At 55.3% G+C, this 12799-nt stretch overlaps 4 protein-coding genes across 7 annotated transcripts; 2 read left to right on the top strand and 2 right to left on the bottom strand.

Moving 5' to 3' along the window:
* Positions 1–219: 219 nt before the first annotated feature.
* On the top strand, positions 220–5157 carry KVP17_004364 (uncharacterized protein; the record flags this gene model as incomplete). The annotated part of the gene is made up of 1 exon (XM_068522483.1): positions 220–5157. One exon carries the CDS (start codon positions 220–222, stop codon positions 5155–5157), a length of 4938 nt encoding a protein of 1645 aa, XP_068372421.1.
* Positions 5158–5608: 451 nt separating this feature from the next.
* Positions 5609–6511, top strand: KVP17_004366 (uncharacterized protein; the record flags this gene model as incomplete). Its single annotated transcript, XM_068522486.1, has 1 exon — positions 5609–6511. The coding sequence occupies one exon, from the start codon at positions 5609–5611 to the stop codon at positions 6509–6511; it is 903 nt and encodes a 300-aa protein (XP_068372424.1).
* A 1584-nt stretch (positions 6512–8095) lies between these two features.
* On the bottom strand, positions 8096–9106 carry KVP17_004365 (uncharacterized protein; the record flags this gene model as incomplete). 2 transcript variants are annotated; one of them, XM_068522485.1, is made up of 1 exon in its annotated part: positions 8096–9106. In XM_068522485.1, one exon carries the CDS (start codon positions 9104–9106, stop codon positions 8096–8098), a length of 1011 nt encoding a protein of 336 aa, XP_068372423.1. The 2 variants fall into 2 exon arrangements, with proteins under 2 accessions (XP_068372423.1, XP_068372422.1); XM_068522484.1 differs by having other exon boundaries at positions 8096–8773.
* A 20-nt stretch (positions 9107–9126) lies between these two features.
* KVP17_004367 (uncharacterized protein) lies at positions 9127–12604 on the bottom strand (the record flags this gene model as incomplete). 3 transcript variants are annotated; one of them, XM_068522487.1, is made up of 2 exons in its annotated part: positions 9127–12289; positions 12319–12604. In XM_068522487.1, coding segments are annotated over 2 exons (3449 nt in total), but the record flags the coding sequence as incomplete, so codon positions are not given. The 3 variants fall into 3 exon arrangements, with proteins under 3 accessions (XP_068372425.1, XP_068372427.1, XP_068372426.1); XM_068522489.1 differs by lacking the exon at positions 12319–12604 and having other exon boundaries at positions 9127–12177; XM_068522488.1 differs by lacking the exon at positions 9127–12289 and having other exon boundaries at positions 12315–12527.
* Positions 12605–12799: the final 195 nt, after the last annotated feature.

Here is a 12799-nt window from a genome sequence, read left to right as displayed (position 1 = left end):
TATCCTTTCGCAAGTTGTGTCTGGGAAAAAACTGAGCCAGGTGTGGTGAATTCGGCGATTTCATGATTGTTGCTGAACTCAAGTCTTCTCTGCTTGACAAACTGGCCGTCGCTGGCATCAGAGGTGCTCCTGTAGGCGTGCTGTTGGATCCCGTTCCTCCAAGAATAAAAGTGAGGCCCAGATCAGCACCTCACCCAGCATTCCATTTTCTCCTACTTAATGGAGCATGGGGACGTGAAGTTGGTCACCCCTAGCCAGACCTTGCAGTCGAGTTCGGCCGATCCGCGGTGGGCGCTGTGGGATCCGAACCTGATAGGACACCAGGACATTTCTGGTAGACCTGTCTCGTTCGACTCCGTCCCTGAGGATGCCCTGTTTGTACCCTCTCCTGAACTCATTCTTTCCGGCCTTTCCATGCAACTGCACTCTGAAATCAGACTTCCTTCACGCTTAGCGGTCTTGTCCATCGTGGCGTCATGCGAGTATGAAGGCTGCTGGCAGACAGACCTTTGCCAGATATTGCGACTCCCTCCAAAATCCGTATTCCAGCACATCAAACCTTTGTATGACTTCGACTGCGTAGTCAAGTTCCACCTCCCTTTACCGAAAGCAAAGCGCACGAGCTCCTCCCTCTCCGCCTCGGGTATTGTTTGGCTCGCCCAGTATTTTGATATGTCAAAGATCCCCAAGAACATCAGTCAGCTCATCCACACGCAGCAGATAAAGCCCTTGGCCACAAAAGTCGTGAATCTGGTGCGCCTGCAGAGGAACAAGATCGTACTGGAGAAGGACCTCCGCGCCTACTGCCTTTCGTTCTTCATGCCTCCGGATTCGCCGCAGTACTCCTGCTCGGTGAAGACCGCGTCCAGGCTGTACAGCAAAGTCCGAAACCAGATTCTGCAAGCTGGGGAACTCACACGTACCAAGGCCTGGTGCCCTCAGACACAGAAGTTCGAGTCGTGTTTGGCAGACCGAGACGAGGCGTCCAATGTCCAGAGGACGACACTTCCGCCCCGAGAGCCTGAGGACAATGATGAGGACAACAACGTCAACCCCCGCGAGGTTATCGAGCTGAACCTCGTCAACGGCACTAGAGACGTTCCGCTGGTGCAGCAAGTGCTATGTCTCATTCAGGCCGCCGGAACGAAGGGGGTGGTGACCCCGACCGTGTGTCATGTTCTCGGCTATCCTCCGAAGCCTCTCTGGCGCATTCTGTCGTCGCTGGAGGCGTCCAACTACATATCCAAAAGACCAGAGAGACGGGGGAAGTTCCTGATGTACCGCTACTTCCTCGCCGACAAGGTGCCGCCTCCGGCACCTGTCTTGGTGCAGGTGGCCGGCACGAAGAAGAGGCCTCCCACAGAGCTGTTCTCGCGGCGTGCGGCTTCTGTCATAGAGTGGGTGGAGGAGTGCCGCTGCTGCAACATCCCAGACATAGCCAAGCTGATAGCCCGCCACGAGAACAGCCCCTCAGGCCCTGATCGGCGAACCATTCTACGGCTCATGCACGCCGTGTGTGATTCCGAAACACGCGTCGCGTCGGGATCGCTGGAAATCGGCACGCGCCGCACGCAACAGATCTCCTTCTTCTACTGGAAGGATGCCTTCGAGGACGAGGCTTCAGCCGGCATCTTTCTTCGGCGGGCAATGGCTGAAAAGCGCAGCGAAGGATGTAGGCAAGCCATCCGACGCCAGCAGGAAGCGCTGGAGTCCTTCACTTCTCACCCCAAACGAAAAGCCATAGAGGACATGAACGACCAGGTTTCTCGGTGGATGGATTCTGTCGACAAGAACCCCGTCACTCGTTTCACCGCGGACCACGTCAGCTTCACTGACCTGGAGGTAGACCGCAACGCCCTGCCCCAGCGTCGCCGGCCAGTGATGTTCGACCAGAAAGTGCTCATCCACTACGGATATGTCAGCCCCATAATGATCCGAGTGGAACTACTACACAGACACGTGTTTTCGTTGGTGGAGCAGGAATCGAGCTCGACTTTGGAGCGCCTCAGCACATCAACAATACTGAACTGTTTTCCACTGGAACTGTACCTTCGAGTTGTGGGCTGCGGATACCAGATGGAATTCTTGACTCGATACCTGGTGTCAGAGGAATCCCTCCTCATAAAGGACCTAGAGGAATCCATCTACACAACGCTCCTGTCCGGGCGCGCTTCGAAGCGGTCCGCAACGCAATGCCTAAGCCATCTGCTGAGTAAGCTGCGTGTTATGGGGCTCGTGGAACCCGGAGAGGAGAACACGTGGAAGATCCTCAAGGAGGTCCAACTTCATGATTTGACAGGCCGGGCGCCACCAACCGATTTAACATTTCCCAAGGATATCGACCTCTACTGGAGAGAGCTGCCTCGCCGAGTTGACAAGTGGATCGAGAAGAACAGCTCGACGAAGAAGAGTTCGTTACCGGAGGGATTGCCGCTGAGAGACGCTTTCTGCAAGAAGAATTGGAAAGGACAGCTTCTGCTCACTCCTGTATTGCGATCCGAGTTGGAGGCCTACGCCAAGTCTATCATTGCTCGGTTCTCTCCGGAGGCGGAATCTGTGTCCACTGACATCGTGCTCAACCCGCAGTCAGCGGAGGTTCAGCAGGTGGCCTCCCAGCTACGTATCCCGAGCGACGTTGTCATTAAGTTCCTTCTGAGATACTTCCACACCAGTAGAGAGGGTCGAGCAGTGCTGTCCGGACGCCGAGGAGTCATTCTGCACACGACTAGAGACCTGAAGTACCGGTGTCACCTCTGCGGAAGTCTCTACGCTCAGAGGCCTGCGATAGTCCTCCATTACCACAACGTCCACCAGATGGCCCTGCCGTCCTCGAATGAGCTTTACTTCCTGCCTGAGGAGCTGAAGCGACACCACAACACGGCTAGAATAAAGGACGTCTCCTCACTGTCTGGCGTGGCTGTCGTCCGTCCTCGGCGGAGTGCTCGGCAGGGGCATCGCCGCTCACCTGCGGTGGTCGCTACGCCTGCGATATCCACTGCTGATGGTCTCCGCCGCGAGGACGAGCTCGGTTTGTTGGGCATTTGCATCGTGGCTGAGCGGCTTCTGGTCGCGGAGGAGATATACCGGTTCGCACGCAAGTACTGTGGTCAGGTGCAGTGGTCGTATGCTCCTCGGGCTCTTTTTGGGCGACTGCCGGAATGTGGCCCCTCGGTGACGCACCCGCTCATGCAGCTGGCCGCGTTGCTAGGAAGCGAACGTTATGGCTCTGCCGAGCACATGCTTTCTCTCTTAGTGAGCATTTTAAGTCAGGACAGAAGACACGTGAATGGCCGCTTCCTGAAGTGTCTACGCCGTGTAGACCCGGAGGACTTAACGAGTGCTGTCGCATCCGGTGACGTACCGCCGGTGCTGCACCCACGCGTCGCCCTAACCATGGTTATCGGTCGATCTCTAGACAGTGGCGACTGGCTAGAAAGGTCCTTTGTGCAGCTGCGGGTCCTTCTGAAGATGATAATCCTGTCACCGACGTGGTGCTGTGGGCACTCCTTTGCCTCTGCGCCGTACCTCCGAGATGCCAGGTGTAAAACTTTGCTCAACTATTGGAACCGCCAAGGATGGGTCGTACAGACCAAGAGCACCTCGATGGACTTGTCGCGCCGCCGTTACGCCCTGTCGAAGACGGGGTGCATTTCATTGCTAGGTCGCACACGACAGCTGGCGTTGCTGAGGAGCGCGTTGGCAGTCATTGAAGAAGAGGAGGACGTGTCTTCGGAGTTATTCGTGTGCGATACATCTCTAGAGACCTTCGACGACCAGCGAACTGCGGCTGACGCCCTCACGGGACCTGACGCTCTCCGATTGCTGGAAGGTCTGCATCGACTACACCTAAATGTGGAATGGGTCGATGGAGGAGACGATGAGATGACCGCGTCCCCAGACTGGGATGGAGAGAAGCTGGACGGCGGAGTGGAGACTCACTTATCCAGGTTGCAGAAGGATCTGCTTCACGTGAAGAACATCACAGTCTCGAAGAGGGCGTCAAGCAACAGTGCCTTTCAAATTTTTGGCCGGACGGTGCACTCTGCGTCCCGTCACGTCGCGACGGCTCCACCGGCCACGTTGAGGCTTCGAATAGAGACTGATATCACAGAACCCTTCAGTTTACCTTTTTCCTTTGACGTGGAAAAGGTGGGAGTACCTATTTTTGAGCCCCACGACGTCGTTGACAGCGTCGCCGCGCCCATACCTCTGCCGGCTCCCCACCGTGCCAAACGTGTAAAGCTGGACGTGGCAGCCGCTTTGAGCGCGTACACGGGTTTATCGATACCGGGTTGGTTGCTGGGCTCTATGGACCCGGTGCTGAAAGTATTGGCGGGTCACGTGGACGGTCTGCGGTTCCGCGAGCTGCAGAGATGGGCGCGGGAGAGCCTGCCTGGAGTGGGCATCTGTGGTTGCCATGCGCTACCGCCGTTTCCGGACCCCATCGAAGAAGGACCCCCCTTGACTCGTTTGCTGACGTGGGCTCGGTCTGGGTTAGAAGCGGTAATGCTACTTTTGGAGGTCTTCCAACTGGTCGTCCGGCTGCCCGCGTTAGACGACTGGGCTTTTGTGTTGGCACATGACGCCAGTGACTACGTGGTGGATGTCAAGTCGGTGGTCGGTTGGATCCAGAACGAAGTGGATGCGTCATCACAGTCGGACGTCCCCGATGTTCTTTCGGAATCCGAGGCGAGTAGCCTTCAACAGCAGTTTGACGAGGTCGCTTCGCGCCGGCCAGCCACCGTGCCTGTGAGGCTATGGGAGCTTGGTGCTCCACTCCAGGACCCGGAGTTGCTGGCTATGCAGGAGCAGTTGATTCGAGAGCTGGGGTTCCCAGCGCTACCTGCCGGAAAGGTTCCCTGTTCTGTCTTTCTGCGTATGGATGGCCGTTTGAACCAGCCCCTCATTGAGAAGACGCTGACGAGCGTGTACTGCTTGCTTCGGTCCAACCCAAAGCTGGATGCAGTCGAGGTGCATCGAAGGCTGCCCCTGCTGGACTACGTGGAGGTGGCGTGGATTTTACGGTCAATGACGGAGCATCGCGTACTCCTGGTGAGCGCCCTCAAGCCTGACGAGCCTAACGACTGGACGATTCGGGCCAACCTCACCGTTTGTGGGGGGCAACGACGAGTTTACTCTGCCAGACCGCTGGTGTGATCCCAGAGAACTGAGATGGCGTGTTCCGTGATGTGGCATTGAGTGTTACGTACAAAACGTGTACTACTTGCGTCTTAATCTTTCGGATCGTCGAAGTGGCCCTTTGACTGCATTGCGAGGTCGGCGTTTTGGTCGGCGACCGCAAACCTTCAACAAACTCTTCTGAATTTGTTTGCGTCGCCAGAAAGCCAGAACTGGGTCATTCCGCTCTTCGGTTCTCACCCAGAAGCACAGCAGCTAGAATAGCGTACGCCACGCGGGCTTGCACCATGAAAGATGCAAGTCCTTGCACGTTGCCTTGCATGTCGTATTGCACACAGATTGTGCACACACAAGCTTACCAGTCCCTTGGTTTAATTGGCAGTATTCGTGAACCTAAATCTGTTTGCGTCAGATATCTTCAGCAGGTCTAATCGTGAGGTAGTCACGGTCTCTTGTTTTTGTGTCATTAATGGATGAGGAAACGTCGATTACTTGGTTCGTAGATGACCAGGTTGCCGACAAGGAGGCCACAGAAGCCCTCGAAGACAATTTACGACGGGTAGAAGAGAAGAAAGCTGAAAAATGGTGGGCAGGAGAAGACATTCCAAGCGACGCTTCCTCTGCGGATCCGATAGAAATGCTCGATGGCAGCCAACTGCACCAGCTTGCTGACAAGGTGGTTCGCGACTTCTCCGTGAACGCGACGCTCTTCGAACCGCTTAAGCTTAAACCCTTGTCCAGCGAGAGACCTGTGGTGTTCCTAAGCTTCCGCGTCAACCACCAGGAGATGCTACCAGTAGAGATTACACTATTCAGCGACATCGTACCCTACACAGCCGAGAATTTCCGTCGTCTCTGCACAGGGGAGTCGACTGACCCTAGAACAGGTCAAACGCTCTCCTACAGGGGGACCTCCGTTTTATTTTGCATTCCAAGATTCATTATCCAAGCTGGCGATACTTCCCATGACGACGGCACCGGAGGACAATCAGCGCTCGGACGCCCCTACCTAGATGCCGAGAACTACCTAGTCAAGCACTATCGAGCTGGCATTGTGGGTATGTGCACGAGCTGCAACGATAACTCCATCGCGTCCCAATTTTACATCACTTGCGCTCCGGCACCATGGCTGGACGGGCGAAACGTGGCTGTCGGCTACGTCAGCGGGGGCCAGCGGGAACTGGCTGACGTCGAGCGCTGGGGCACCGGCACCGGCAAACCGGCCTGCGATATCGCGATCTGTAACAGCGGCGAGATCGAAATGCGAAATGGCAAACGCGTCTTCGTGCACTCGCAGTGGAATAAGCGCGTCCCGAGCGAGAACGTCGAATGCCAACATGGTTCCTTCGTCACGGACGATACAGACTACTAAGGTGAGATCTGTTTCTTGGTAATGCCGGACTTGAGACGGCTTATACTCTTCTGTGCTCTGTATGCTTGGAGCAGTTTGGTGGTGCCCTCCACGAGATTCATCACCTCGTTTGTCTGTTTCGGAACTACAGTGACTACTCACTGCGCGATCGTGTGCCGCAGCTACTTCCCTATGAGCATCGACTAGGTTCTGCCAGTCTTCGCTATTGTCCGATTGCCGTGCTCGAAGCGCTCTGCTACGCTGCTCCCTCAAGACTTGTCCGACTCTATGTTTATTGCACCAGAATCGGCCTACAAGTCGTCGTTGGGCTCCTGTATGTCGAGATGGAGAATCATGTTGCTGTCACACAAAAACCAGAGCAGTATCAACGCGCGTGACATTTATGTAACATTAGAAACGGCGGGTGCGTGAACGGTCTTGCTGAAGATTGATTCTGACAGGCCGCTGCAGAGAGGCGGCTGATTTCCGTGAGGCCGCCGGAGGCGGGGGTGGAGGGGGAGAGTCCTCGAGAAAACTCACCCTTGACGATCTGGAGAACTGGGGTCTCAGCATCCTCTCAGAGCACGTCGGTGCTTGGTTGGAAACTGACATCTCCTTCACATCTTCATTGAAACAGACAGTCTTAATCTTAGACCACGATGTCGTCGAGCTTTTGGTGTGTATCGGACGTCTGTCTGCAAAACTCTCGCTGGAGCCTCGGATCGACCTCCTAAAGGAAAGTCTCGTTGGTAGCGTTAACCTTGCTCGTCGACGCCTTACTGGTAGTGTCACTGTCCTTGCAGAAGGGCACGTGGTCTGGGCTTGAGTAGACATCTCAACCACGGGGAGAGCGGACATCTCAACCACGGGGAGAGTAGGTATCTCAACCACGGGGAGTGACCCCACAAGTGAGGCTTCGGAGCATACTGGAGTTGAAATTCCAGCTAAGCCTTCGGCGGAGGCTGGGGTTAGTTTCCCAACTGAGCCCTCCATGGGGGCTGGAGATAGTTTTCCAGTTGAGTCTTCGATGGGGGTTGCTTTCCCGGTTGAGTGTTTGAAAGGCGACCTCACAGTGGAATAGTCGGCCGAAATAGATTTCGTGATGGACCTGTCAGACAGGGTCGGCCTCGGTGTCCCAATGGAGAGTGCGGATCCCTTGGCGACTGAAGAAGGCGGAGAAGGGTCATACACGATAGGCGGGCCCGGTGACTCCGCAGACACGTCCTCCACCTCTGATGGTCGGCGATATATGTATGGTGGGTCCTCATCAACGACCGCGTTGCCACTGAAGGGTCGCTCCTCTGCAGTAGTAAGCTGTGGTGTTGTGAGTGAGACCAAGGGAGACGAAAAAACTTCAGCGGGCGGTTTGGCAAGCGGCGAACCCTCAATAATTAAATCGCGCCTTGTGGACGGCTTCACACAGGTAGAGTTCGAACTTGGCTCGAACATGGATGCCGTTAGTCGCATAGAGCGAGGAGAGTCAGCCAATACCCTCCCGACATCGACCATCCTGATTTCAGTCTCTTCTCCCCACTGAACCACCAGCGCTGCCAATTCGGTTGGCTGGCAGCAAGGAAACAACTGCCACATACGAAAATAGAGTCATTACATGACCTGCAGCTCAGGTGGCAACACGTGCTGCTTCATCGAGAACATCTCCTTGTAAACTGCCATGACAGCGACCAGCGTCGTCTTGGCGATACCAGCGATGTCCTGCGGGTCCAGTCGTACGTGTTTCAGCTGGCACACGAAGTAAATCGCGCCGGCCGCGATAGCGTTGGGGCGGTGTTGGCGGCCGAGGTTGGGTTCGGCCCGCTGCGCGATATGCTCGGCGAGGGTGCAGAGTCCAGGAGAAATCTGTAGACCAGCGCAGAAGCGGGGTAAGAATTCGGAGGCCGAGAAGTGACTGGGGTTGTTTTTCCTGCGTTGAGGTAGAAGCTTCTTGAGCCGGTTTGTTGCCTTGCCAAGCTCTTTCTCTGTGAATGTCCGATCGAATCCTACTAACTCCTTCAGTGTTTTCTGGATCCCTTCTTCACGACACGCCAGATAAACTACACCGAGCATGTAGAGGGGACCAGTCCGGTTTTTTAGAGCATCTTCCGTCTGCAAGTCTTTGACTATCTCCTTGCATCGTTCCACGACGTTTTCTCTCAGGTTGAACGTGTCAGCAATCAAGCGCAGATTCTGAAAAGCGGCCTTCAACTGTCGATCGCTGCTGCTGAGGGCGGTCGCCATCTCATGCACCATCATGAGCTTCTGGTACTTGGAGTCTCCAGACATCATGCTGGTACCCTGGACGCCATCTGATAACCACAGATCGCTCGGCCCGCCAACTCGAGAGCGGTCTCCCCCCGATCCACCATCAGAGTTCGAAAAAGAACGCCACTCTTGTTCCTCCGACATGACTCGGGACTCTACCACAAGCCCACATGCACTGCAGAGTTCGTCCCCTGAATGGCTATCGTAGATGACGATGGACTCCCCGTGACAATTTGGACACTCCTTGCTCCGTCGAGTCGAAGCGAACACATTAAGCCGCTGCAAGGTTCCTTGACTGCCGACGGCCGCACTATCGGAGTCGGGCACCTGTGTAGCGGCAGATAAGTTATGAGCCATCGAAATTTGCCGATTTTCGTTTACACTGCTAAACGCGCTCTACAAGCGGCTCTAATGACATCGTCAACTCTGTCTCGAACAAAGTCGAAACGATAAGACTTGTATACGGCCCACCCTGGATAGTCTGCTGATGCCTCGTGCGGGATGCTCAATTGGTGCAGGCCGCATAATATCCTCGCGATCATTGTAGGAGTGATGAAATGGCCACATGAAGCGAGTCCTCTCTCGAATGTGATGTCTACGACTTCTTCAGCCACGTAGTCACCCTCCCAAATCGGGCCGAAGGCCTTCGATATGGCCGGAATCGACCACGCAGCGGGGTTCCGTTTCAGTCTCATGATCAGAGTCTCAACGGTGCTTGTGAAACGGATCTCTTGATCATCCGGAAGGTGGAATATATTCCTATTCCACATGGACCGCAACCTCCGAAATTCATCGGCAGACCAGAGCTTCGCTGACGGCAGACTCTCTTTATCACGGTCCCACTGAAAATAGTCCTCACAGGCAGTCCTGAAATGCTCTGCATCCCCTTCGACCGCTTTCAGCAAAGACAAACAACAGGCGTCCAAGCGATTCACCTGCACTCGCTGCTGCCGCTCCAGAAGTTCCTTGACAGACCCAGCAGTAGCTTCAGCCATGTCGTCCCATAGAGTGGACTGTTCGTAAGAATGGTCGTAGAACGTGGTGAACAGCACTACGGAGCCCTTAGAGCTAGTCATCGAAGTATCTCGTGAACAGGTCACGCCACCTTGGTGAAGGCAGTACGCCTCCAATGCGTCCTCCAGCCTTCCGATGTCCACTTGTAGACCGTACTGTCGGAGCAGTTTCAGGTAGTCGACCGTGTAGGTACCGCAGTTTTTGCGGTGAGCGATGTACGGCTGGAGAAACTTGAGCAGGGCTGACTGCTCAACTAGGGACTCGAAAGGCTCTGAAAAGAACCGAAGTTCGACTGCCGAGTGCGTTAGAACGCGCGCCGACAAGGGCCAGAGAGTGCATGTGGTGCTGACTGTTGGAATAGCTCTGGCTGGCATGAGCGCCGCGCTAGTGAAGTCGAAGCTGTCCACAACGACTGACTGCCGCATTGAGGAGTCCCGTTGGAAAATGCGATTCAGGTGGACCATCAACACCTCCTGCTCCTCGTACTGTCGGGACTTCACCAGTTGCGACAGTTGAGGTCTGGAAAACCACACCACCGTCTCCTTAACCCCGTACTCTCTGTCCCGTTTGTATCCCTGAGGCGTGTCACGACCGTGATCGTTGATGCGACCCAAGGTCCGCATAACGAAGTGCAACATGACTCGAGTAGCCGTGAAGTCTGGGGATGACCCAGCAACCTGCTGGAACCGAGCTTGATAGTCTCGATCGCGAACCACGCAGTGGTACAACCCTCTTGTCCGGCCGTTGCGGTTACATCTGCCAGATTCCTGAATAAGCTGCTCCAACGACCCTGGCATGTTTGCATGAACCACGCCGTCGACGTCTTGTTTGTCAATACCCATCCCCAACGCCATTGTGGCTACCATAATTGGAATCTGATCGTTCATGAACCCCTGCAGTATTCGAGTCTTCTCGGCATCTGGTAGTCCTGAGTGGAAGGTGCACACACCTCTGTCCGACCCAAACTGCCTCTTGAGAGCCAGACTGGTCTGTTCAGCCTCCCGCTTTGTCCATGTGTAGACCAAACAGGACTTCAAGCATTTCCATTGCCTGAAGAGGTGTCGCAGGCTACTCAGTCCGTCGGAGGTTTCGTCCTCATACCGCACGTGTCTTTCGTTGACGGTTCCTGGTCGTTTGGCTCCTACGTACCCAAACGAGTACTTCAGATCGGGTCTCAAAACCTGAGAGATTGGCTGGATCACCAGCGATTCCATATCAAAGCAGCTTCGCACGGCGTCCTGCATCCACGTTACTGTTGCTCTGGAAGCGGTGGCCGTCAAACAGAGGAGTCGCCTGCACCCTAAATCCTTGACTAAGCGCAGCACGTCAAGGTATGCAGGCCGAAAGGAGTGACCCCACTCTGCTACACAGTGTGCCTCGTCCAAGACAGTCAGCCCCACTGGCCGCGAGGAGGGCGCCACCAGCGCGGTGGACAGCGAACTACGGTGCAGTTGTTCTGGTGTCGTCAGCAGGACGTCCACTCGCCCGTTAGCCAGCGCTTGGTACACGTACTTTCGGTGCGCCAACGACACCGTTCCATCTATGCGGGCGGCACGTAGAGGCTCTGGGATCTTCTGGAGTTGATCCTGCAGTAGCGAGATTGTGGGGCAAACGGCGAGTGTCAACGAGCCTAGCATTCGAGAACACACGTGGTACACCAGCGACTTACCGTGACCTGTGGGCAGGACGACGATCGTGGCCGATGCGTCAGCGCCTACGACGGACCGAACAGCGTCTAGTTGGCCTTCTCTGAAGGCATTCAGACCCATATCTTCCAACGCGTCATCCGCGGAGTCGCAAGGAGAAAGTGCGGTTGAGTTCTCGACGGATGCCATCAACGCTGGCGAGACGACGTCTTGAAGAGCACTTTCGGGACCAGTCAACAAGAATTTCCTCAAGTGGAGACTAGTCCGGTTTTGCTCCAGGTTGCGCCTTCGAGACCGATCTTTCATCAGTCCCCCAGAGACGTCAGCCTCCTTCTCAAGGTTGTCCATGTGTTCCCAGTAGATCCTCTTGCGTTGCTTCCCCTTTTCAATCATGTCTGCCAGGTTCTTTTTGGACTTGTATCTACCCGTCGTCTTGGGTTTCGGCCCCATCAGCTCCAAAGCTCCGATCTGCTTGATCTTTGGCATGGGGGGAAGGGGCTCAGGCTTATCGCCGTTGTCAAGCGAGGGGAAGAAGCTGAACGGCGAGGGCTCGGTAGAAGAATCATTCCCAATGGCGCGCCTCTTACTCGGCGGTAGCAGCAGATCTGGTCGATGCTCCTTCCGCCACTCCCTCAACCGTTCATCCAAGGAGGGCTTCTCGGGTTCTGGCGGCGGCGGATTATGGATGAAGCAGTTTATCCCAGTATCGCACCAACACTGATGAGGCCGTCGAGCCGGTTCCCATTTTGCAGACTCCTTCTGGTCCATCTCTCGCGCTAGCGTCCAGATCCGCTTGTCAAACTCCTTTGCTTCCCACTCACTCGAGTTACGAAGACAAGCTCCTCTGGTGCATGTCTCACCCTTGTATGACGGCCGCTCGCTGAGTAAAAGGGGCGCCAGAAGATTTACCTGGCAGCGTTCCAATAGAAAGTCCACAGAGCCGTCAACTTCAGCGAAGTAACAATGTTCTCCAGAGGTTCGTCCAGATCATACCTCGACAGGTGGAACTCTACGGACTCCTCTACAGCAATCACGAGCCAATGCGCAAAATAGATACCGATCTTGGGAAGGGTACGGGTGCATCGGACGAGTTCATCGGGGTACTCCAACTTCAGCATTTTTAGCTCCAATGTAAGAGTGTCCCAGTAGTCAATCGGATCCGTCAGGTCCTCCTCACTTTCCGTCCAGGTGCTCTCTGAGTCGGACTGTCCCGCTGAAGTCTTTTGTTGTGTAAGGCTTCCTGGCTTTGCAGTCTGCGGTGAGAGCCAGTTTTCTTTGTCCCCATCCGCCTTTTGTGGAGACGCAGGTCGTGAAACGGAAAAAAAGTCGTCGTCGCCCCACCTGCTGTCAGAGCAGGGGGCTGGTGTAAACGCTATAGGAGGCGCTCGTC

The sequence above is a fragment of a genome, assembly GCF_019968985.1.
Source record: "MAG: Porospora cf. gigantea B chromosome Unknown PgB_NODE_664_length_12799_cov_129.501, whole genome shotgun sequence".
Lineage (NCBI taxonomy): Eukaryota > Apicomplexa > Conoidasida > Eugregarinorida > Porosporidae > Porospora > Porospora cf. gigantea B.
The sequence above is the reverse complement of the archived record's forward strand: the minus strand, read 5'-3'. Positions and strand labels throughout refer to the sequence as shown.